The sequence below is a fragment of the Rhinoraja longicauda genome, chromosome 17 (assembly GCF_053455715.1).
Source record: "Rhinoraja longicauda isolate Sanriku21f chromosome 17, sRhiLon1.1, whole genome shotgun sequence".
Taxonomy (NCBI): domain Eukaryota; kingdom Metazoa; phylum Chordata; class Chondrichthyes; order Rajiformes; family Arhynchobatidae; genus Rhinoraja; species Rhinoraja longicauda.
The window spans coordinates 40,277,355-40,300,712 of record NC_135969.1 but is presented as its reverse complement, the minus strand read 5'-3'; the positions used below and the strand labels follow the sequence as shown (position 1 = coordinate 40,300,712).

The following is a 23,358-nucleotide window of genomic DNA, read 5'->3' as shown; positions in this document are numbered from 1 at the left end:
CTACTGCGCCCCCCCCGGGCCTACACTGTCCGGACCTACAGCATCTGGGCCTACATCGTCCCGTCCCGTCCCCCCGGGCCTAATACGGGACAAGGATGTCCCATACGAGACAAACCCATTTAGCCCAAAATACGGGATGTCCCGGCTAATACGGGATAGTTGGCAACCCTAGTTGCATCTCAGTGGCACAGTGGCGCAGCAGTAAAGAGGCACACCATCGACACAAGGTCCTCACCTACCATCTACCTCATTGGAGACCATCGGACTATCAGTCTGAAGAAGGGTCTCGACCGAAACGTCACCTATTGCTTTTCTCCAGAGATGCTGCCTGACCCGCTGAGTTACTCCAGCTTTTTGTGAGTGTCTTTAATCGGACTTTACTGGACTTTACCTTGCACTAAACGTGAAACCCTTTATCATGTATCTGTACACTGCGGACAGCTTGATTGTAACCATATATAGTCTTTCTGTTGACAGGATAACACACAAAAGCATTTGTCATTGTACCTTGGTACACGTGCCAATGATAAACTAAACTGAACTGAACTAGCTATTCTGCAGTCCCTCTCTCCCTCAATATTCCATACGATCACGATGATTGATGTTTTTAACTTTGCAAGGACCTTTCTTGGGGCTAAAGGGTCCTTTCACTTGATCATAAGGTCAAGTAATAGGAGTACAATTAGGCCATTCGGCCCATTAAGTCTACTCCGCCATTCAATCATGGCTGTTCTATCTCTCCCTCCAAACCCCATTCTCCTGCCTTCTCCCCATAACCTCTGGCACCCGTATGATGCTCACTTTATTTACTTATCCAACTTTTAATTCTGATAATAATGAGTGTTAATAACAAATATAAAAGAAGATCTTCAAACTGGCAGACCCTGTTAAATGTATTCAAAGATAGACACAAAATGCTGGAGTAACTCAGCAGGACAGGCAACATCTCTGGAGAGAAGGAATGGGTGACGTTTCGGGTCAAGACCCTTCTGCAGACTGAGAGTCAGGGGGGAGGGAGACAAGGTGTTCAAAGGTCTCATTTTAAATTTCATGTTATCAGGTGGAATGCATGATTTTCATAAGTGATAGGAGCAGAATTAGGCCATTCAGCCCATCGTCTACTCCCCAATTCACTCATGGCTAATCTATCTCTCGCTCCTAAACCCATTCTCCTGCCTTCTACCCTCTGACACCCGTACTAATCAAGAATCTATCTATCTCTGCCTTAAAAATATCCACTGACTTGGCCTCCACAGCCTTCTGTGGCGAAGAATTCCACAGATTCGCCACCCTCTCTCTGACTAAAGATGATGGGTGAAAAATATTTCACCTGTTTTTGACATCCAACACAGTTCGTCAAGTTTAGTTTAGTTTATTGTCACGTGTACCGAGCGAGGTACAGTGAAAAGGTTTAGGTGCGTGCTAACCAGTCAGAGGGGAGACAATACATGATTGCAATCGAGCCGTCCACAGTATACAGATACAGGATAAAGGGAATAACGTTTAGGACAAGATAACGTCTGGTAAAGTCCGATTAAAAATGGTCCGAGGGTCTCCAATGGGGTAGAGGGCATGTCAGGACAGCTTCGAGTTGGTGAGAGGATGGTTCAGCTGCCTGATAACAGTTCATGTGTAAGGGAGAGAATAGTTTGTTGTTAAACCGCGAACACACGAACAGTAAGTCACCCGTGTGTAACTGTGGTTAATGAGCATGCTGTGCTGTTAAGCTCCTTATTTTAGTGGCATTCCCAATGATGAAAGAAACTCAATTTAGATAAAATCCGAGCAATAGTAATCTGGAATAATTGCAGCTCCCACAACCCGTGAGCAACTTGAGGGCATTCTATCCGTACGCTCATCGTCTCTCTGGTTACATCTATTTAGTCTTTACAAAAGTTAGACGAACATTTGGCGCAATGCTAATACGTCGTTGAATCCGTGTCACATGTCGGTCTGAGAAACGTGGGCTGGTGCTAATGAACAAAAGTCACGAAAGGTTGTTTGTTGAAGACCAATTGTGCATGAATGTTTTTTTTTAAATCAGCAAAATTACGCAGAGGATTTGAAGAAAATTGAGCCCTGAACTTCGGGTCAATTCTAGTATTCAGGCATGCGAGAGCTTTCAGCCGGGAGGAATGGATGAGCTTTGTCATTTTGATGAAATCACTTTATACAGATGTCAGGAGGAGAAAGAGTGTCAAACAGAGGGATATATCGTGGATCGAATTGCCCAGATAGGAAAGAGATATCAAAAATAGTCATTCCCCTTATCACTGACAAACTGTGGTCTTAGTATCATCTTCTAAAGATGGCTTGGGTTGCCACTGTCCCGTACGGCACGGTGGCGCAGCGGTAGAGTTGCTGCCTTACAGCGAATGCAGCGCCGGAGACTCAGGTTCGATCCTGACCACGGGCGTCGTCTGTACGGAGTTTGTACGTTCTCCCCCTGACCTGCGTGGGTTTTCTCCGAGATCTTCGGTTTCCTCCCACACTCCAAAGACGTACAGGTATGTAGGTTAATTGGCTGGACAAATGTAAAAATTGTCCCTAGTGGGTGTAGGGTAGTGTTAGTGTGCGGGGATCGCTGGGCAGCGCTGACCCGGTGGGCCGTAGGACCTGTTTCTGCGCTGTATCTCTAAAAAAAAATCTATTAGCCGGGACATCCCGTATTTTGGGCTGAATTGGTTTGTCCCGTACGGGACTGCCCTTGTCCCGTATTAGGCCCGGGGGGCGCTGTTGGCCCGGACACTGTAGTCCCGGACACTGTAGGCCCGGACACTGTAGGCCCGGGCACTGTAGGCCAGGGCACTGTAGGCCCGGGCACTGTAGGCCCGGAGACTGTAGGCCCGGACACTGTAGGCCAAGGCACTGTAGGCCCGGGCACTGTAGGCCCGGTGGCCGTTGTAGGCCCGGACAGTTTAGGCCCGAAGGCCCGGACGCCAACTAACGGAGGTTGTGTAGCAACCCGCCCCCTGGCCCGGGCGGCCGCAATTGGTGGAGCGGGAGCACGTGGCCGTTGTCTGGGTGATGTCATGTGGGGCGCGGGGGCGGTGACGTCACCTTTTGTCCCTTATTTGGGAGTGAGAAATTACGGTGGGCGCAGCAGTAGAGTTGCTGTCTCACAGCACCAGGGACCCGGGTTTGATCCTGACTAAGGGTGCTATCTGTACGGAGTTTGTACGTTCTCCCTCTGACCCACGGTGGGCCGAAGGGCCTGTTCCCACGCTGTATCTCTAAACTAAACTAAACTAAACTAAATCTACAATGTGCCCTGCAATCAGCAAGAATAGACAAAATTCAGTGCCACAGCGGGCTGTGGAGGCCAAAATCTGTTATTTTTAAAGTGGAAATGGACAGATTCTCAATTAGTAAAGGTGTCAAAGGTTTTGGGGAGAAGGCAGGAGAATGGGGTTGTGGGGGAGAGATAGATCAGCCATGATTGAATGGCGGAGTGGACTCGATGGGCCGAATGACTTAATTCTGCTCCTATGACTTATGAACAGAATGTTGGAATAACCCAGTGGGTCAGGCAGCAACTCTGGAGAACATGGATAGGTGACATTTTGGATTGGGATCCTTCAGAGATTTCCCCAGAGATGCTGCCTGACCTGCTGAGTTATTCTGGCACCTTGGGAGCATCTTTGGTGTAAACCAGCATTTGAAGTTCCTTTTTTACTACATTATTACTGAATCAGCAATGTTCCCACCAAGGCCTAGAATAAGACGAGCAGTAATATTATTCGAACACCATCAGTTCCAAGTGTGTTCCAAATCAACACCACCCTGCTCTGGCTCAATAACCTGCAGCTCTCTACCTTATACCACAGTGTGAGTCACATCACCATTAGTAATGGTGACCACCATGTGGGCGGCACGGTGGCGCAGTGGTAGAGTTACTGCCTTACAGCGAATGCAGCGCCGGAGACCCGGGTTCGATCCTGACTACGGGCGCTGTCTGTACGGAATGTGTACGTTCTCCCCGTGACCTGCGTGGGTTTTCCCCGAGATCTCCGGTTTCCTCCCACACTCCAAAGACGTACGGGTTTGTTGGTTAATCGGCTTGGTATAAATGTAAAAATTGTCCCTAGTGTGTGTAGGATAGCGTTAACGTGCGGGGATCTCTGGTCGGCGCGGACCCGGTGGGATGTAGGTCCTGTTTCCGTGCTGCATCTCTAAACTAAACTAAACTAATGCAGTGCTTAAAGAGCTGCCTGGAAGACTTGAAGACCCGTTGGTCAGCAGGACTGGGAACCAGCCCGAGGCTCGTTGAACCGCGGTACGGGGAACCCATCCAAAGGCTCATCGGACGCCGGCACCCGTGAGTGCGTTTGTTCACACAAAGGGTGGTGGTTTTCAACACAAAGGGTGGTGGGTGTATGGAACAAGCTGCCAGAAGAGGTAGTTGAGGCTGGGACTATCCCAACATTTAAGAAGCAGTTAGACAAGTACATGGATACGACAGGTTCGGAGGGATATGGGCCAAATGCAGGCAGGTGGGACTAGTGTAGCTGGGATGCGTTGGTCGGTGTGGGCAAGTTGGGCCGAAGGGCCTGTCTCCACACTGTATCACTCTATGACTCTAAATGAAAACACATTAGGAAGTAGAACTCGTTATAACCATGATGGGAAAAAAATACACAATAGGCAATAGGTGCAGGAGTAGGCCACTCGGCCCTTCAAGCCAGCACCACCATTCAATGTGATCATGGCTGATCATTCTCAATCAGTACCCCGTTCCTGCCTTCTCCCCGTACCCCCTGACTCCGCTATCTCTATCTAGCTCTCTCTTGAAAGCATCCAGAGAATTGGCCTCCACTGCCTTCTGAGGCGGAGAATTCCACAGATCTCAGCAATCTTTATGATTTGAATTATTTTCATTATTCCTTTACAAAAAACAATTGATATTCTTCTTAAGAAGTGGTAAGGATAGTCAAATTAAAAGCAGACGGTGGAGTACATTTCAAGTCAGTGTGCTCTGACCTTCCAAAATTGTTAAAGCAAGTGCGCATAAATCAGTTGTTGCCGATCGAGAATGAATCTGTAGGAGAATTCTTCAGTTGGGGCATAAGTGAAGGTAGACACAAAATGCTGGAGTAACTCAGCGGGTCAGGCAGCATCTCTGGAGAGAAGGAATGGGTGACGTTTCGGGCCGAGACCCTTCTTCTTAAGAAGTGGCATATAAAGTGAAGCTAGGTCCCATTCTGTTTCATAGAAACATAGAAAATAGGTGCAGGAGTAGGCCATTCGGCCCTTCGAGCCTGCACCGCCATTCAATATGATCATGGCTGATCATCCAGCTCAGTAACCTGTACCTGCCTTCTCTCCATACCCCCTGATCCCTTTAGCCACAAGGGCCACATCTAACTCCCTCTTAAATATAGCCAATGAACTGGCCTCAACTACCTTCTGTGGCAGAGAATTCCACAGACTCACCACTCTCTGTGTGAAGAAATGTTTTCTCATCTCGGTCCTAAAAGACTTCCCCCTTATCCTTAAGCTGTGACCCCTAGTTCTGGACTTCCCCAACATCGGGAACAATCTTCCCGCATCTAGCCTCTCCAACCCCTTAAGAATTTTATATGTTTCTAATTCTCTGTCGGAATTGGCAGCGTACGAAATGGGCACTTCATTTGTGTTTTTACTTAATCATTCTATAGTTAGTAATACTTACAAATATAATATCTTCAGACAAATGGTACATTAATTCAGCAGTCCAGCTAAGAATGCCGAAGGCAGCTTACTACACATCTGCAGCGCATTAGTACAAATTTCCCGCAAAAAGCAGATTAATTTGAGAGTGTAGCTGTTTTAAGACTTTTGTTGGAAATATGCCTGTGCAATGTTGTGCGTTACTAGTGCATGCACGAATCTACGCACAGCCTGGGATTCTTTAACTAGGCCTTGTGATAGATACAACCTGACTTATAACGAAGAACTCTTTAATTAATTCCAGCTGCTGGGAACGAGAAGAGGCAGAGAGAGAAACCAGACCTTATTCTTTAAAAAAAAAAGACAAACTTACCTTGCAACCACATCACAAACTTTAGATAGTTCTGTGACCACATTGAGTTGAATTGCGTTTTTCTTACGGTTAATTAACAAGAAACAATTGAACAAAACAATCAGCAAAAACCCTTCATAACATATTATAATTATTAAAAGCTGTCTGACTTATTTATTTGTTTTCAAAACAATTAATTTTGCCATTTAGTTATACAATTTGAAGTTTTATTTTGGAGTTATGCCACTTATTTGTAAAGTTTAAGATTTTGTTTAGGAATCATGCCACTTATTTATCCAGTTTGAAGTCTTGAAAATAAATATATTTGTATTAAACTGATAAATGGTGGAGTTTAGCAGCATCATGTTATTGTGGGACCATAAAATTCAGAAATGTTAGGTTGAAAATTTCTTAAAGCTGAAAAAGTAATTTCTCTTTCAAGTTATGTAACTTCAGAAGTGCGGTGGAATTGGATTGATTCGAATGTTATGCAGCGAAGCTTTTCTTCCCTCTAACTTATCCTCTCTCTGGCAATACATCAAACATCCTCCTAACCACATGAAGCCAGCCATCTGATCCGAGTTTACAAATCACACCTCACGTCAGACTGGTGCATGGCAGGGAGACTGCCTTGATCTTGTTTACTCCGAGCAGTGGCTTTGCTGCCTGCTGCAGCTGTTCCACTTACTTTCTCCCATTCTCCAACATGCCAGCTGTAAAGCACACACACTCCACGCTGGCAGTGCTGAACCGAAGCAGGCTTGGCCGACGGACTGCACTGGGAATCTTCAATGCTTTGGTTTAAGATCTGGCAGCTGACGTCTCGATGCTGAAATCCACTTCCACACAACGCCGAACACTGCAAGATTTGCAAAGGTAAGGAGCTGCTTGAAACATAATTAATTTACGCTTTCTTTGGTGAATGTGGTGCTCAGATTATGCACTTTTGTAAGCTAAACTCTTTATTAATGATTCTTGGTGGCAAACATTTGAACAACAAAAAGTACACCCATTACCGCCTGGCAAAACTGCATGCACGCTCATTATCTAACATTACGGTCTGGAAACATAACTCATCTGAGAAAATTCAAGCACTATTTGAAAATTCAAGCACTATTTGGAAATGTAAATGACATGAAAAGCCGTAGCGTAACTCAGCTATAAATAATTAAATGTTATCTCATAAGGAATTCCTAAATAATCAACCATTGTTCACGCATACTCCCTGCAAATTTATCATTTTAGGTTTATTATTTGAAAGCTATAACCTAAGAGGTTTTTATCGCAGTCCAAAACCCGAGGGTTTTGCACAATGAAGAGACTGCAGTTTGTTCAAATCAACAAAGTAAACCTTGTAACATTAACCCCAACGCTCTTCAAAGCGACCTAAACTAACTAAGCATAGAATAACTTGCATCAATAGTTTAAGAACACTTACTTAAATAACATCAGCAGCTTGCAATCACTGTTGAAATTTATAGCTGTCTGGAATCTGGGAACTTTGCCCATTAAATGGGGGAAGGGCAGTTTACATCATGGCCTTTTACCCTAGGCGGTTAAAATATCTCTTAAAGTAAAAATCTTTCAAGGGTCAGAAACATATTTAGCTTTGTTGAGCCATGGAAATGATCGCAGGTTAGTCCTACATGTACAGGTGGGATACAGCTATAAGCACTCCAATTTGGTTGAAGTCAACGAGAAGCAGTGAGATTTCATAACCGTTTTAAAGATAGCTCGATTTTAACAATCGATTTGTTTTAAAGGTGACTTTCCTCTCAAAACTATACGGACAGCATGTCTGAAAATAAGGCTCACTTTTTCACAAGCGTCCGAGTAATATGGTTTTTATTTTAGAAAGGATAAAATAATATGTTTAAAAAGTATAAGTCCTGATTTGATCAAAACCAGATTTGAACCAGTCCATCTGATTTAAAGTAGGATAGATATTTAACTATTCACAGAACAACCTGTTTCCATTTTTATCTTCACAGCCCACTGCAATATGAAATCTGCTCATAAAACCAAGTAAAGTACAACTCTGGGGTAGGCTTTTCCAAAAAATATGTTTTCAATTTTATGGTATAATTCAACTGTGCGGAGATTGTGCGTTCTCCCTATGACTGCGTGGGCTTTCTCCAGGTGCTCTGGTTTCAGTTCAGTTCAGTGTAGTTTATTGTCACGTGTACCGAGCTACAATGAAAAGCTTTTGTTGCGTGCTATCCAGTCGCAGAAAGACAAACGTGATTACAAATGTATACGTGATTACAAATGTATCTATACATTTCCAGTGTCCATATCATATCATATCATATCATATATATACAGCCGGAAACAGGCCTTTTCGGCCCACCATGTCCGTGCCGCCCAGCGATCCCCGTACACTAACACTATCCTACACCCATTAGGGACAATTAATAAGGGAATAATGTTTAGTGCAAGGTAAAGCCAGCAAAGTCTGATCAAGGATAGTCTGAGGGTCACCAAGGAGGTGGATAGTAGTTCAGCACTGCTCACTGGTTGTGGTTTCCTCCCACACTCCAAAGACGTACAGGTTTGTAGGTTCACTGGCTTCGATAAAATTGTAAATTGTTCCTCGTGTGTAGGATAGTTTTAGTGTAAGGGATGATCGCTGGTCGGCATGGACTCAGTGGGCCGAAGGGCCTGTTTTTGCGCTGTATCTCTAAACTAATCTAAACTAAACAATCAATGCATGTATTGGGTGCTAGGTCAACTGAACTTTTCTTTTTTTAATTTATTTTTATTTAATTTAAATTTTAACAAAACAAATACATGTATGAACTCATAGTACGCGATGGTACCTACATTATAGATTTGATTATACATTTTAAATTCGATTATACCTGTATTGTTCTGTATTATCTCCCCCCCCCCCACAACCCCCCTCCCCCCCACCCCCCAGTTAGAAAAAAGAGGAAAAAGGAGAAGAAGAAAGATAAAGAAATAAAAATTTAAAAAAGGAAAGAAAGAAAGAAAGAAGGAAACCTGGAGACAAGAAGGAAACACTTCCGGCTAATTTCTTATTAAATTCTTTTTAGGGGTATCAAAACAATCCTAAAATTAAATATTTCCAATTCTTAATCCTAGTTTTAAAGTGAATGGGTTCCAAAGTTTCAAAAAGAAATCATATTTATTTCTCAGATTATAAGTAGCTTTTTCTAATGGGATACAACTACGCATTTCTGCATACCAACTTGCAATTCTTATTTCATTGTGATCTTTCCAAGTGACCGCCACACATTTTTTTGCTATTGCTATTGCTATTTTGAGAAATCTTTCCTGATATTTATCTAAAATTAATCTTGGTAATATTCCTTTAGTATCTCCCAATAAAAACAACCTTGAATCCAATGGTATGGTCTTATTCATCAATTGTTCCAAAAAGTTTTTTAGGTCTTTCCAAAAAGGAGTTACCTTAGGACATGCCCATGTGGAGTGTAAAAAAGTACCCACATCCTGGTTGCATCTAAAACAAATTTCAGGTAAATTTGGATTTAAATTGTTTAATCTTTTCGGAGTTAAATATAGTTGATGTAAAAAATTGTATTGTACTAAACTATATCTCACATTAATAGTATTTTTCATACTTTCTAAACACAATCTTTCCCAACTTGGTTCATCAATGCTAATATTCAGATCTGTTTCCCATCTTTGTCTTGATTTTTGAATTCCTGTCTTTGGACTAGATTTTTGTAACAATTTATACATTGAAGATATAATTGTTTTAGTTCCCTTGCCCTGAATCAGGGATTCAATTCCTTTAATTTGAAATAAAAACATTGAATTACCTAACTTTTCCCTTAAAAAAGATTGTAATTGATAATAGAAAAAAATACTATTCCCTGGAATTTGATATTTGTTTCTCAATTGAGAAAATGTCAAAAAATTATTTCCTTCGTAGCAATCTCCCATATGTTTAATACCCTTCTGTTCCCAGACTTGTAATATTTGATTATTCCAAGCAAACGGCAGTAATCTATTTTTTACTAATGGAGTTTTAGCTGTTAGAAAAAATCTTTTATCATTAGCTTTAACTGTTTTCAACAATATATTAATTAAATGTTTTAGCAAAGATGACTCTTGATCCTTAACTAATAGTTTCGCTTCCCATTTATAGATAAATTGTTCTGGGCATAGTTCTTTTATTTTATCCATTTCAATTTTAACCCATGCTGTTTTTCCACCCTCTTGATAAAAGGATGAAATAAAACTCATTTGTGCTGCCAGATAGTAATTTTTAAAATTTGGTAATTGCAGTCCACCTAATTCAAATTTCCATGTTAATTTTTCCATAGACACTCTTGGCATTTTACCTTTCCAAAGAAAATTTCTCACAATTTTATTCAATTCTTGAAAAAAATTATTTGGTAAAGGTATAGGCAGTGTTTGGAATAAATACTGTATCCTTGGAAAAATATTCATCTTAATACAGTTCACTCTCCCTAGCAATGTAATTGGAAGATTCATCCATTTCTTCAAGTCCTCCTCAATTTTTTAATTAGTGGTTTATAATTTAGTTTATACAGATTATTTAACTTATTATTTACTTTAACCCCTAAGTACTTCATGCCTTCTTTTTGCCATTTAAACTGACTTTCTCTTTTACATTGATCATAATTACCTTCAGAAAGAGGCATTATTTCAGTTTTATCTTTATTAATTTTATATCCTGATACTTTCCCATATTCTTCCAGTCTGAAATATAATTTTCTTAAGGATTCCAATGGTCTAGTAAGACAAATTAAAACATCATCTGCAAATAAAGTAATTTTGTGATTTTCCTGATTAACTTTAAATCCTTCAATGTCTAAATCTGATCTTATTAGCTCTGCCAGAGGTTCAATGGCCAATACAAATAAAGCCGGTGACAAGGGACATCCCTGTCTACTAGATCTTTCCAAATTAAATGATTGAGAAGATTGGCCATTTGTCACCACTTTGGCTTTAGGTTGTTTATAAAGAGCTTTTACCCAGTTAATGAAACCATTTCCCAATCCGTACTTCTCTAATACTTTAAATAAAAAATCCCATTCTAACCTGTCAAACGCCTTTTCAGCATCTAAAGCAACTGCTACGCTCAATTCCTTTCTTTTCTGTGCTAAATGTAAAATACTTGTAAATCTTGCTACATTATCAGATATTTTCCTTTTTTTGACAAACTGAACTTTTCAAAACTAACATTAAGTTAGTTAGTTAGTCAGTTTAGTTTATTGTCACGTGTACCGAGGTACAGTGAAAAGCTTTTGTTGCGTGCTATCCAGTCAGTGGAAAGACAATACATGATTACAATCGATCCATTTACAGTGTAGAGATACATGATAAGGGAATGATGTTTAGTGCAAGGTAAAGCCAGCAAAGTCCGATCAAGGATAGTCAGAGGGTCACCAAAGAGGTAGACAGTAGTTCAGCACTGCTCTCTGGTTGTGGTAGGATGGTTCAGTTGCCTGATAACAGTTGGGAAGAAACTGTCCCTGAATCTGGAGGTGTGCGTTTTTCTCACTTCTATACCTTTTGCCCGATGGGAGAGGGGAGAAGAGGGAATGGCCGGGGTGAGACCGTTGTTGAAACAAGGAACTGCAGTTGCTGGTTTACAAAAAAAGACACAAAGTGCTGGAGTAACTCAGCGGGCCAAGCAGTATCCCTGGAGAACATAGATAGGTGATGTTTTGGTGGTTGTCATAATGTGCAGCTATCATAGAAACAGTATCATAAAATGTGCTAATAATAATAATAATAATAATAATAAATTCCTTTATTCGTCCCACACCGGGGAAATTTACAGTGTTCCAGCAGCAAAGTGGATAGCAAGAGACATTCATTATAAATAAAAGATACATAAATTGTCATCAGTTTTCTGTGTGTTCTTAGCTGTTATTGTTGACTCGTCTGCTGGGAGCAGTGCTGGTTGTGCAGTCTCACGGCAGCGGGAAGGAAGGACCTCCTATGTCTCTCCTTCACGCACTTGGGGTGAAGGAGTCTGTCACTGAATGTTAAATGATGCGATTTAAGCAGACTGCCAAAGGAAATAAAAGCCCTTCTGTAGATTTACAGAAATAAAAGGCTCAACGGGGACCAAAATGGAGATTATCTTTAGTGCAAACACAATGCATTATTGAGGGTATTGCACTTTGCCAATGCTGCAGTTGAAACACAGAACAGTACAGCACATGAACAGGCCCTTCAGCCCACAAAACCTGTGTCGAACAAGGTGCCAAGACCAACTCTTAACTGCCTGCACATAATCCATATCCTTCCATTCTCTCCCTCCACAACCATTTTACATGATGTTATCTTGGGCTCTGTCAAAAAAGGTAGAGAGCACAAGGTCCAAGAAGGTTTTACTGAAGCTGTTAAAAATGTTGGCTCAACCACTGCTAAATCTCTGCCCTATTCTGAGCACCAAACCTCAGGAAAGTGTTGAAGGTGGGCATAGAGGAGATATAGTGGGGGAGTAAGTATAGCGAGTCAGGCGGCATCTCTGAAGAAAAAGAGTAGGTGACGTTTCAGGTCAGAACCCTTTTTCAGACCCCTGTCTGCGTGGGTTTTCTCTGGGTGCTCCGGTTTCCTCCCACACTCCAAAGACGTGCCGGTTTGTAGGTTAATTGGCTTCGGTAAAATTGTAAATTGTCCTTGGTGTTTTGGATAGTGCATAAGTTACTGTAGCACAATTAGGCCATTTGGCCCATCAGGTCTACTCCGTCGTTCAATCATGGCTGATCTATCTTTCCCTCTCTACCCCATTCTCCTGCTTTCTCCCTATGATCCCTAACACCCATACTAATCAAATCTAATTAACATATTCATTAAAGGCCTGATGCACAAATAAATCATATGCACCATAGAATTCTCCAAATTCGCCTTTTTGACAAATGAGTTGCAATAAAAGAATAAGACAATAACTGCAGATGCTGGTACAAATCGAAGGTATTTATTCACAAAATGCTGGAGTAACTCAGCAGGTCAGGCAGCATCTCAGGAGAGAAGGAATGGGCAACGTTTCGGGTCGAGACTCTTCTTCAGTCTCCCATTCCTTCTCTCCTGAGATGCTGCCTGACCTGCTGAGTTACTCCAGCATTTTGTGAATAAATACCTGCAATAAAAGAATAGTTAGTAATTTTGTAATTTATAACCTTTTTCAATCCATTTTTCAAAATTATTCATGGGTTTATAATGTCAAGTAGCTCCCTGGACAGGGAAGCAGATATAGGACTGGATGATCCACTTTAACATCAGTTTAAAATGTAAACACCAGCAAATATTTGCTATTGTGTTGGAAGAAACTGCAGCTGCTGGTTTACACCAAAGATAGACACAAAATGCTGGAATAACTCAGCGGGACAGGCAGCATCTCTGGAGAAAGGGAATAGGTGACGTTTGGGGTCGAGATCCTTCAGCAGAGCAAGAATCAGAGAGAGTGATGCTATCGGTATGGGAAGGCACAGAACAAAGCAGAGCCCGGGATCGATGACTCAGGAAAGGTGGAACCCACAATGGTCCATTGTTGGCTGGGGACGAGATGATAACGGTGGCACGGCACGGTGGCGCAGCGGTAGAGTCGCTGCCTTACAGCGAATGCAGCGCCGGAGAATCAGGTTTGATCCTGACTACGGGTGCTGTCTGTACGGAGTTTGTACATTCTCCCCGTGACTTGCGTGGGTTTTCTCCGAGATCTTCGGTTTCCTCCCACACTCCAAAGACGTACAGGTATGTAGGTTAATTGACTGGGTAAATGTAAAAATTGTCCCTAGTGTGTGTAGGATAGTGTTAATGTGCAGGGATCGCTGGGCGGCGCGGACTCGGTGGGCCGAAGGGCCTGTTTCCGCGCTGTATCTCTAAATCTAAATCTAAATCTAAACGAGGGGATACAAACGGTGAAATTATATTCCACCATTTTACAAGAAAGTATTTGCTATATTTTTGGTATTTTGGAACTCAAAATATTTCCAATGTTTTTAATGGGGTCATTTGATCTCCCAGAAACCTGTTATCGTGTAACATGTACAGCACGTATCTGTAACTGCCAATAGATAGCGAGCACGGTGGCGCAGCGGTAGAGTTGCTGCCTTACAGCGAATGCAGCGCCGGAGACCCGGGTTCAATCCCGACTACGAAGTTTGTACGTTCTCCCCGTGACCGTGTGGGTTTTCTCCGAGATCTTTGGTTTCCTCCCACACTCCAAAGACGTGCAGGTTTGGAGGTTAATTGGCTTGGTGAATGTCAAAATTGTCCCCAGTGGGTATAGGATAGCGTCAATATGCGGGGATCATGGACTCGGAGGGCCGAAGGGCCTGTCTCCGTGCTGTATATCTAAACTAAACTAAGCTAAACTAAAAAGATAGACACAAAATGCTGGAGTAACTCAGCGGGACAGGCAGCATCTCTGGAGAGAAGGAATGGGTGACGTTTGGGGTCGAGACCCTTCTTCAGACCTGTAACTGCCATGTCTTGTGTGTTTTATGCCAAGGATTAAATATTTCCTGACAGCAGAAGTGGCCCACATTGATCATAAAGATGCAACGTTATTCCACAGTGGGCAGATTTCGCATTGTGCGCATCAGTATAGATGAGAGGTTGCATTTATTGGAGAAGAAAAATTAAGACATTTTCTAATGACTTATTTTGCTTCCTTACATCTAACACCAGCGTGTAATATTTTCCAAGCTTAGGAGATGGGTAAAGTGGGTGGCAGGCATCTTTATGACTGCAATCAATGATATTTGCACTTGATTCATGAGTGAACTATTTGGCCGCTGCCACATTTTATGGTGATGAATGAAAGGCTTTAGGTAGTTGTTTTATCACTGCCAGCAATAGCTCCTTCCCTACCTACAGTTTACAAGATGCAGGACAGAATGCCACAGGAGATCCTTCTGATCCCTGGGATGGCAGGATTTTCATATGAAGAAAGACTGGATAAACTAGGCTTGTACTCGCTGGAATTTAGAAGACTGAGGGGGGATCTTATTGAAACATACAAAATTCTTAAGGGGTTGGACAGGCTAGATGCGGGAAGATTGTTCCCGATGTTGGGGAAGTCCAGAACCAGGGGTCACAGCTTAAGGATAAGGGGGAAGTCTTTTAGGACCGAGATGAGAAAACATTTCTTCACACAGAGAGTGGTGAGTCTGTGGAATTCTCTGCCACAGAAGGTAGTTGAGGCCAGTTCATTGGCTGTATATAAGAGGGAGTTAGATGTGGCCCTTGTGGCTAAAGGGATCAGGGGGTATGGAGAGAAAGCAGGTACAGGTTACTGAGCTAGATGATCAGCCATGATCATATTGAATGGCGGTGCAGGCTCGAAGGGCCGAAGGGCCTACTCCTGCACCTATTTTCTATGTTTCTATGTTTCCCTGTGGCTATCAAACTTCGGCCGTGGGGTAGTCTGAGGCTGACTCCCCTCCCCCCTCCCCTCCCCTCCCCAATCTGCACATCCCCGAAGCCTTTCCATTCGCCACTTTAATTTCATGTTTCATGTGTTTTGTGTGTTTTGTGTATTTTGCGTTTTTATGACTGTCGGCAGATCAATTTCCCTCCTGGGATAAATAAAGTTCTATCGTATCGTATCGTATCGTATCATTCAAACTGGAGAATTATGATGAACATCCTGTGGCATCAAAAAAAGATGTTCCAAAAAAAATTAATATTGAGGGAATACACTCATGAAATAGACACAAAATGCTGGAGTAACTCAGCGGGACAGGCAGCATCTCCGGATAGAAGGAAAGGGTGACGTTTCGGATTGAGACCCTTCTTCAGACTGAGTTACTCCAGTCTTTTGTATCTATTTTCAGTGTAAACCAGCATCTGCAGTTCCTTCCCACAGATATGAGATAGTTTGTGCCTAAAATATCTCTTCCATCCAATACCATATTTTGAATTCTTTGTTAAGAATTTCATTCTTCCATAAGTTCATAAGTGATAGGAGCAGAATTAAGCCATTCGGCCCATCAAGTCTACTCCGCCATTCTAGCAATACTGATCTTTCTGTCTCTCCTAACCCCATTCTCCTGCCTTCTCCCCATAACCCCTGATACCTGTACTAATCAGGAATCAAACTATCTGTGCGTTAAAAATATCAATTGACTTGGTCTCCACAGCCTTCTGTGGCAATGAATTCCACAGATTCACCATTGACAATGAAACACTTTTGACTCTTCTTGACTTGATCCTACATTCAAATGCATTTCTATTCACTTTCTTCAACTGTCTCTAAAGTATGCATAAAAGTTTTTTAAAATTTCATTCATGCACTACCAATGGATAATGTTACGCATTCCTTTTCTCCAGAGATGCTGCCTGACCCCCTGAGTTACTCCAGCACTTTGTGTCTACCTTCGGTGTAAACCAGCATCTGCAGTTCCGTCCGACATGGTGGGTAATGACACTTGATGTAAGTAAGTGTGGATGGAGGGAAGGGCTCAACATTTTAGCTTTATTTGGTTGATGCTGTATACTTCTGAGCGTAGATTCTACTTTGGAAATACCTGTGAATGTCAATAACATGTCTAGAACCAATTCTGATAGCTTGGGCTCAGCAACGCCAGAGACCCGGGTTCGATCCTGACTGTGGGTGCTGTCTGTACGGAGTTTGCACGTTCTCTACATGACCAGTGTGGGTTTTCTCCGGGTGCTCCGGTTTCCTCCCGCACTCCAAAGACGTGCAGGTTTGTAGGTTAATTGACTGCTGTAAATTGGCCTTAGTGTGTAGGATGCAAAATTAGGGCAACATAGAACTAGCATACGGGTGATCGCAGGTCGGTGTGGACTCAGTGGACCGAAGAGCCTGTTCCCACGCTGTATCTCTAAACTAAACTAAACTAAAGATGGGAACAAAGTGCAAGAGAAACTCAGCAGGTCAGGGCAGAATCTCTGGAGAAACAAGATGGATGACGTTTTGGGTCGGGACCCTTCTTAAGACTGAGAAGGATTCTGACCGGAAACGTCACCAATCCTGTTTCTCCAGAGATGCTGCCTGACCAGCTGAGTAACTCCAGTACTTTGTGTCTATCTTTGGTATAAACCTGCATCTGCAGTTCCTTTCTAAACTAAACTAAAAGTAGCTCATGAACAGATTCAGCCACCCGTCAAATGTACTAGAAACTATGAATGGACTGTGAACCATTTGGTTTCAATATGGAGAATCAGTTCTTTTCTGAGGAGAAATGGCAGATGGAGTTTTATCTGAGCAAGTGCAAGGTGTTGCACTTTGGAAGTTCGAATGTAAGAGTAAGGAAGGCAGTTGGCAGCAAGACCCTTAATGCCATTCATGTACGGACTGCCTCGATGTGCACAGATTGGCTGCCTCATTTTCGACACTGCAATCGTCTTTACCTTTATTTGCTGTCATGCATTTTGAGATTAACACAGGGCATGAACAGGGCTGTACACCGATCAGCCAAAACATTATGACCTGATGAGCCAAAACATTATGACCACCTGCCTAATATGCTGTTGGTCCTCCGTGTGCAGCCCCATACGCAGCAGGGTGCGATGCACTGTGTATTGTGACACATTCCTCCCGTCACCACCATTAACATTTTCTATGACTTGTGCCACAGTCGACCTTCTGTCGGTTCGGACCAGGCGGGATAGCCTTCGTTGCCCTCGCGCATCGATGAGCCTTGGGCGCCCAACACCCTGTCACCGGTTTGTCCCTCCTCGGACCACTGTCGGTAGGTACACACCACTGCTGACCAGGAGCACCCCACAAGCCTTGTCGTTTCAGAGATGCTCTGACCCAGTCGTCTGGCCATAACAATTTGGCCCTTGTCAAAGTTGCTCAGGTCTTTACTCCTGCATCCAACACATCAACTTCAAAAACTGACTGTTCACTTGCTGCCTAATATATCCCACCCCTTGACAGGTGCCATTGTAACAAGATAATCAATGTTATTCATTTTGCCTGTCAGTGGTCATAATGTCTTGGCTGATCGGTGTATACACCAAGCCAATTGACCTACAAACCTATACGTCTTTAGACTGTGGGAGGAAACTGAAGAACTCGGAGAAAACCCAAGCAGTCACGGGGAGAACGTACAAACTCTGTACAGACAGCACCCGTAGTCGGGATCAAACTCGGGTCTCTGGCGCTGTAAGATCAATAGATCACTAGATACGAGCAGAATTAGGCCATTTGACCCATCAAGTCTACTCTGCCATTCAATCATGGCTGATCTAGCTCTCCCTCCTAACCCCATTCTCCTGCCTTCTCCCCATAACCACTGACACCCGCACTAAGCAAGGCAGCAGCTCTACCTCTGGGCAGCCGAGCCGCCCATTTCTTTAAGTGGTAGTAAGTGTTGTACTTTACCTGCGTCCACTCTCCTGTTTTCCACCTGGGACACCTGCCTCCTCTACATCGCTTCTGTGACTTTGGTTTCTCCAGATGTTGACAGTTTTCGTCCTCCACTTGCTTTCTTTCTTTATTCATGCAGTGAACAGTGCGGTATTTACTTCCCTTCCCACAGGAACTGGAGCACTGGAAATGAATGAATTATGACATTACTTTTACTTGTTTAGTATTCTTTACGGCTTTCAGAAAACATTTTCTTTCCTCTGGTCTTAAGTGCGGCGAAACTCGGCAGAATCGCCGATGTTACAGCTGTAACGCAACCGATGAGTTACTCCAGCGTTTTGTGTCCGTCTTCGTCTTAGACAATAGACAATAGACAATAGGTGCAGGAGTAGGCCATTCAGCCCTTCGAGCCAGCACCGCCATTCAATGCGATCATGGCTGATCACTCTCAATCAGTACCCCGTTCCTGCCTTCTCCCCATACCCCCTCACTCCGCTATCCTTAAGAGCTCTATCCAGCTCTCTCTTGAAAGCATCCAACGAACTGGCCTCCACTGCCTTCTGAGGCAGAGAATTCCACACCTTCACCACTCTCTGACTGAAAAAGTTCTTCCTCATCTCCGTTCTAAATGGCCTACGCCTTATTTTTAAACTGTGGCCCCTTGTTCTGGACTCCCCCAACATTGGAAACATGTTTCCTGCCTCTAATGTGTCCAATCCCCTAATTATCTTATACGTTTCAATAAGATCCCCCCTCATCCTTCTAAATTCCAGTGTATACAAGCCTAATTGCTCCAGCCTTTCAACATACGACAGTCCTGCCATTCCGGGAATCAACCTAGTGAACCTACACTGCACGCCCTCAATAGCAAGAATATCCTTCCTCAAATTTGGAGACCAAAACTGCACACAGTACTCCAGGTGCGGTCTCACCAGGGCCCGGTACAACTGTAGAAGGACCTCTTTGCTCCTATACTCAACTCCTCTTGTTACGAAGGCCAATATTCCATTGGTTTTCTTCACTGCCTGCTGTACCTGCATGCTTCCTTTCAGTGACTGATGCACTAGGACACCCAGATCTCGTTGAACATCCCCTCTTCCTAACTTGACACCATTCAGATAATAATCTGCCTTTCTATTCTTACTTCCAAAGTGAATAACCTCACACTTATCTACATTAAACTGCATCTGCCATGTATCTGCCCACTCACACAACCTGTCCAAGTCACCCTGCAGCCTTATTGCATCTTCCTCACAATTCACACTACCCCCCAGCTTAGTATCATCTGCAAATTTGCTAATGGTACTTTTAATCCCTTCATCTAAGTCATTAATGTATATCGTAAATAGCTGGGGTCCCAGCACCGAACCTTGCGGTACCCCACTGGTCACTGCCTGCCATTCCGAAAGGGACCCATTAATCCCCACTCTTTGCTTTCTGTCTGTCAACCAATTTTCTATCCATGTCAGTACCCTACCCCCAATACCATGTGCTCTAATTTTGCCCACTAATCTCCTATGTGGGACCTTGTCGAAGGCTTTCTGAAAGTCGAGGTACACCACATCCACTGACTCTCCCCTGTCAATTTTCCTAGTTACATCCTCAAAAAATTCCAGTAGATTTGTCAAGCATGATTTCCCCTTCGTAAATCCATGCTGACTCGGAATGATCCTGTTACTGCTATCCAAATGCTCAGCAATTTCGTCTTTTATAATTGACTCCAGCATCTTCCCCACCACTGATGTCAGACTAACTGGTCTATAATTACCCGTTTTCTCTCTCCCTCCTTTCTTAAAAAGTGGGATAGCATTTGCTATCCTCCAATCCACAGGAACTGATCCTGAATCTATAGAACATTGAAAAATGATCTCCAATGCTTACACTATTTCTAGAGCCACCTCCTTAAGTACCCTGGGATGCAGACCATCAGGCCCTGGGGATTTATCAGCCTTCAGTCCCATCAGTCTACCCAAAACCATTTCCTGCCTAATGTGGATTTCCTTCAGTTCCTCCATCACCCTGGGTTCTCCGGCCCCTCGAACATTTGGGAGATTGTGTGTATCCTCCTCAGTAAACACAGATCCAAAGTAACGGTTTAACTCGTCTGCCATTTCTTTGTTCCCCATAATAAATTCCCCTGCTTCTGTCTTCAAGGGACCCACATTTGCCTTGACTATTTTTTTCCTCCACGTACCTAAAAAAACTTTTTCTATCCTCCTTTATATTATTGGCTAGTTTACCCTCATACCTCATCTTTTCTCCCCGTATTGCCTTTTTAGTTAACTTTTGTTGCTCTTTAAAAGAGTCCCAATCCTCTGTCTTCCCACTCTTCTTTGCTATGTTATACTTCCTCTCCTTAATTTTTATGCTGTCCTTGACTTCCCTCGTCAGCCACAGGTGTCTTTTACTCCCCTTAGAGTCTTTCCGCCTCTTTGGGATAAATTGATCCTGCAACCTCTGCATTATTCCCAGGAATACCTGCCATTGCTGCTTTACAGCGAATGCAGCGCCGGAGACTCAGGTTCGATCCTGACTACGGGTGCTGCACTGTAAGGAGTTTGTACGTTCTCCCCGTGACCTGCGTGGGTTTTCTCCGAGATCTTCGGTTTCCTATCTGGCCCTGGGGATTTTTCGGCCTTTAATCCATTTAATTTACCTAACACCACTTCCCGACTAACCTGGATTTCCCTCAGTTCCTCCATCTCATTAGACCCCCGGTCCCCCGCTATTTCCGGCAGACGGTTTATGTCTTCCTTAGTGAAGACAGAACCAAAGTATTTGTTCAATTGGTCTGCCATTTCCTTGTTCCCTATGATCAATTCACCTGTTTCCGACTGCAAGGGACCTACATTTGTCTTAACTAATCTTTTTCTCTTGACATATCTATAAAAGTTTTTGCAGTCAGTTTTTTTGTTCCTTGCCAGTTTTCCCTCATAATCTATTTTCCCTTTCCTAATTAAGCCCTTTGTCCTCCTCTGCTGGACTCTGAATTTCACCCAGTCCTCTGGTATGCTATTTTTTCTGGCTAATCTGTATGCTTCATCTTTTGTTTTAATACTATCCTTGATTTCCCTTGTTAGCCACGGATGCACTACCTTTCCTGGTTTGTTCTTTTGCCAAACTGGGATGAACACTTGTTGTAGTTCATCCATGCGACCTTTAAATGCCTTCCATTGCATGTCCACCGTCAACCCTTTCAGCATCAATCGCCAGTCTATCTTGGACAATTCACGCCTCATACCCTCAAAGTTACCTTTCTTTAAGTTCAGAACACTTGTTTCTGTATCGACTTTGTCACTCTCCATCCTAATGAAGAACTCTACCATATTATGATCACTCTTGCCCAAGGGGCCTCGCACAACAAGACTGCTAACTAACCCTTCCTCATTACTCAATACCCAGTCTAGAATGGCCTGTTCTCTCGTTGGTTCCTCGACATGTTGGTTTAGAAAACCATCTCTCAAACATTCCAAGAAATCCTCTTCCTCAGCACCCCTGCCAGTTTGGTTCACCCAATCTATATGTAGATTGAAGTCACCCATTATAACTGCTGCACCTTTAGTGCACGCATTTCTAATTTCCTGCTTGATGCCATCCCCAACCTCACTACTGCTGTTAGGTGGCCTGTACACAACTCCCACTAGCGTTTTCTGCCCCTTAGTGTTTCGTAGCTCTACCCATATCGATTCCACTTCCTCCAAGCTAATGTCCTTCCTTTCCACTGCTTTAATCTCCTCTCTAACCAGTAACGCTACCCCACCTCCTTTTCCTTTCTGTCTATCCCGCCTGAATATAGAATATCCCTGGATGTTGAGCTCCCAGCCTTGGTCACCCTGGAGCCATGTCTCCATAATCCCAACTATATCATAATCATTAATAACTATCTCCACATTTAATTCATCCACCTTATTACGTATACTCCTTGCATTGAGACACAAAGCCTTCAGGCTTGTTTTTACAACTCTCTTACCCCTTATACAATTATGTTGAAAAGTGGCCCTTTTTGATTTTTGCCCTGGATTTGTCTGCCTGCCACTTTTACTTTTCACCTTGCTACCTGTTGCTTCTACCCTCATTTTACACCCCTCAGTCTCTCTGCTCCTGCTCCCAACCCCCTGCCACATTAGTTTAAATCCTCCCCGACAGCACTAGCAAACACTCCCCCTAGGACATTGGTTCCATTCCAGCTCAGGTGCAGACCGTCCTGTTTGTAATTGTCCCACCTCTCCCAGAACTGGTTCCAATGTCCTAAAAATTTGAATCCCTCCCCCTTGCACCATTTTTCAAGCCACGTATTCATCTGAAATATCCTCCTATTCCTACTCTGACTAGCACGTGGCACTGGTATTACCTTTGAGGTCCTACTTTTACGTTTTTCTCCTAGCTCTCTAAATTCACCTTGTAGGACCTCATCCCGTTTTTTACCTAAATCGTTGGTGCCAATGTGCACCACATGATTACAATCGAGCCGTTCACAGCGTACAGATAGATGATGGGGGATTAACATGAGGTAGACAGAAAGACTGAAACATTACAACTATTCAGATCGGTGTAGAGGAAGAAATGACATTTTATTTTAAAAATCGACATTTTAAAAAATCCCATTTTACTGTTCCAGCAGCTTGACTAAACAATCAAGAATCTAAGCACTTCTTAAGTGCAGACATCAGACTAACCTCTCATTGATTTCAGTTTAGGCATTACTGAATGATCAAATAGAGCATGAAGTGGTGACAAATATTCAACATGACAAGTATACACAGAACAAGGCGTCACACAGTAGGATAACCAAATCTGTAGATTTTACGTTCACAACAGCAGTGAAGGTTGTAAGTCTATTAGAAGCCTAGCTGGAGGAAGTTTCCAAGCTTGCAGGAGTCCCGTCTGAAACTTTGAACGCTGCAGGAGCTAAAAGTCTGAATGGTCGAAGATCAGTGCAGCATTGTGATGGCACGCTGTGCTGTGGCAATGGTTGAGCACGGATTTCACAAACTCCACACAGTGTGACATTCCAGGCTTTGCTGAGAAGTGACTTCAGGTTTAG

General features: G+C 43.2%; 1 protein-coding gene and 1 long non-coding RNA gene across 2 annotated transcripts in view; one reads left to right on the top strand and one right to left on the bottom strand.

The window, feature by feature from the left end:
- adamts9 (ADAM metallopeptidase with thrombospondin type 1 motif, 9) overlaps positions 1 to 23,358 on the bottom strand; it is a 205,378-nt gene that overhangs the window by 32,510 nt on the left and 149,510 nt on the right. Inside the window, exons 29-30 of the mRNA XM_078414557.1 lie at positions 18,330 to 18,497; positions 6,690 to 6,860 (exon numbers count right to left, since the gene is read on the bottom strand). Of these exons, the coding sequence (XP_078270683.1) occupies positions 6,690 to 6,860; positions 18,330 to 18,497 (339 nt within the window). The remainder of the gene's footprint in view (positions 1 to 6,689; positions 6,861 to 18,329; positions 18,498 to 23,358) is intronic.
- LOC144601942 (uncharacterized) overlaps positions 6,665 to 23,358 on the top strand; it is a 31,294-nt gene continuing 14,600 nt past the window's right edge. Inside the window, exons 1-3 of the long non-coding RNA XR_013548396.1 lie at positions 6,665 to 6,877; positions 7,993 to 8,044; positions 16,307 to 16,409. This is a non-coding gene — a long non-coding RNA (uncharacterized LOC144601942). The remainder of the gene's footprint in view (positions 6,878 to 7,992; positions 8,045 to 16,306; positions 16,410 to 23,358) is intronic.